This window comes from Eupeodes corollae, chromosome 3 (genome assembly GCF_945859685.1).
Source record: "Eupeodes corollae chromosome 3, idEupCoro1.1, whole genome shotgun sequence".
Lineage (NCBI taxonomy): Eukaryota > Metazoa > Arthropoda > Insecta > Diptera > Syrphidae > Eupeodes > Eupeodes corollae.
In genome coordinates, this window is record NC_079149.1 from 8,563,889 (window position 1) to 8,566,578 (window position 2,690).

The following is a 2,690-nucleotide window of genomic DNA, read 5'->3' on the forward strand; positions in this document are numbered from 1 at the left end:
GCCGCCTTTTTTGAGCCAATTCTCCCTGAAGTTCCTCACAGCAGGAAAGCCCCCATCGTCATCGTCATCATCATCCGCATCATTCGCATCCACAAGCATTCGATGAAAATATAGCGAGGAAACAGTATTTTCGCAACAACTGTTTCCTTTGATGGTAGCAGTCAATCAAGTCGAGTTTTTCACGGTTCAGAAGATTTTATTTTTCATATTATATAACGTTTGGATGAAAAAAGGAGGAGTCCACCACACTGCACCACTTTACCGACCTCCCCAGCAGTTCTCTTCGTATACGTCAGTTGTTTTGGAAGAGTTTATAAGGCATATGAAAAGGTGACGGAAGCACGACAGCTGATTGCCTTCTGCAGGTTTATATGAGGAGGCAAGCAAACAGATTTAAACGCACAATCACCAAAGTTTGTTTCGACTCTCGAGTGATGATATGCGGAAAAAGTTCTGTCGCAGGAAATTTAAGATGCAGCTTGAAGGGTGAGTTTGGATCCTTGTGATTCTGGAATATTATTGCAGCTGCTCTTTGATAAAGGGCAATTGCCATGGAGACTATGAATTGTATTAAACAATAAAAATGCCATTGGTACTTTTCTATTCAGACTTTAATTTCCTTTCTTTTAGCGACATAAGCAGCTTGTAGAACATAGTAATTACCCTTCTAAGGATCCAGTAACCTAGATACAAAACTGTTACCAAAAATGCTATAACATCAAGACTGTTCTTCTGCCACAGATTCATATGGACTGCCGGACTCTGCATGTGCTTTGCCCCATGATGTCGTATAACATACTCCGTCCAATAGATAACACTTTGTCTCGGAGTTAGTGGACGATCTCTGTAGATTTTCGAAAAGCTCGAAATCGCTCCTAAATAGACCGGATTTTCAAGAACCTCATAGAAATCCCTTCGAAAACTTTGCTCGGTAACATTTCGATGATTGACAATCAAGCCATAGCCCATACCAGCCATTTCCTGAGCATTTGCTGGTTGATCTCCATACATTGGAATGGTAAGCATCGGAACGCCATGGTATTGAGCTTCCACTAAGCTGCCTTTTCCCCCATGGGTGATGAAAAGCTTCAATTTTGGATGAGCGAGCAGGTCATCTTGAGGAAGCCATTTTTTGAACATGATATTGGGTGATTCTCCAGGTAGATCGGCACTATCCCATTTCCAAATAATTTTGTACTTGGATTGTGATAGAACTTTGAACATTGCTGTAGTGGCATTCGCTGAGATATCCTTGCTCTTGATGTTAGTGCCGAGACTGAAGAGGATAAAACCATCTTTGGCAGTTTTGAGAAATTCTTCTATGTCCTGAAAAAAACCACACAAATATTACTCTCACAATCAAATTGAATTAAAGAAGACTTACCTTTGGAAGTGTTTCTGGCGCTTCTTTGACCTGAATTCCTCCTATTTCTACAAAACCTGGAGTTAAGGGGCGTATTCGACCCTCACTGAAGTGACTTGCCCCAAACACAAGGGATATGTTCTTGTTCATATCGTCAAACGAGGGATACCGCTCCGCAGAGAAGTGATCTCTGAAACACAAATTTATCAGTTACAAAACGTAGGAATTTCACTTCTTTTAAGGCTCACTCATAATATTGCGCCATTTTGTATTCGGAAAACTCTTCGATCGCCATAATTAAGCCAGCATTTAAAAAATTCTTAAGCCTGTCTTTGAAATTCAACATATTCGAAGAGCCAAAGAGGCCAACACTCGATACTGACCAGGGACTTCCAACGTAAGCTAACAAACTCCTTGGTGGTTGATTTATCCAGCTTAGGATTATGGGGCACTTGAAATGTGCTGCTACTCCAATTTGATAGTTATTAAACACTATTCCTAAAATCAATAGATCAAAATGATTCCCTGGATTGTTTAGAAGTTCTTGAAAACGGGGATTTCTAATCGCTCCATCCTGCATCCGAACTCGTTCGACATTGGCCATAAATAGTAACTTAGTTGATTGCCACCAATTGGTGCCTGTTGCAACGGTACTCAACATCTTCCGATAGTTGGAAATGTCATCCTCCTCAGGGGGCAGGTAGATATGATTGTATTTTGGATTTAAGTCTTTGAGTGGTAAAGTTGTCACAACCGTGACATTATGACCTCTATCGGCCAGCGTCCTGGCAATAGCCATATGAATTATAAGATGCGATTGACCAGTGCTGGTGAAGAGGCAAAGAATATTCGATGCGAAAGTTGTTGAACTTAGGTAAATTATTGAAAGTATCAGGAGTTTGGTTAATTTTATTAACGCTGCCATTATGAGGCAGTGTTGACTAGACTTTCGAACAATAACTACTGAAAACTTTGGCAAAAATCAGTGATTGAGAAAATATTTCATGAGAAATATTAATTATCTTATCGGACTTAATAAGTTGATAATAAATTTTAAATAATATTTTTTAAAGAAATGTTATCGTAGTAAGATTATCTATTTCCTTATTCTTTCTCCCATAAGAGTAAATGTCTGTCTTTCACAGTTTCGACTGATAAGAATAAGAATAGGTATTTCATTCAATAACTCTCTCTTTGTTTATGCTTACTGTTTTAATTGTTTATTGTTTATATTTTTCTTTATCTTTTAATGGGTAAATCGAAATTAAGTAATATAAGTTCAGCGTTGTTGAAAGTACTACTATGAAAGTACTATAGTATTTTCGAT

The 2,690-nt window shown here is 38.4% G+C and overlaps 1 protein-coding gene across 1 annotated transcript; it reads right to left on the reverse strand.

The window, feature by feature from the left end:
- Positions 1 to 593: 593 nt before the first annotated feature.
- LOC129950471 (UDP-glycosyltransferase UGT5-like) lies at positions 594 to 2,340 on the reverse strand. Its single transcript, XM_056062410.1, has 3 exons — positions 1,612 to 2,340; positions 1,385 to 1,553; positions 594 to 1,326 (listed from the first exon to the last, which is right to left on the reverse strand). Exons 1-3 carry the CDS (start codon positions 2,286 to 2,288, stop codon positions 601 to 603), a joined length of 1,572 nt encoding a protein of 523 aa, XP_055918385.1. The 5' UTR covers positions 2,289 to 2,340; the 3' UTR covers positions 594 to 600.
- Positions 2,341 to 2,690: the final 350 nt, after the last annotated feature.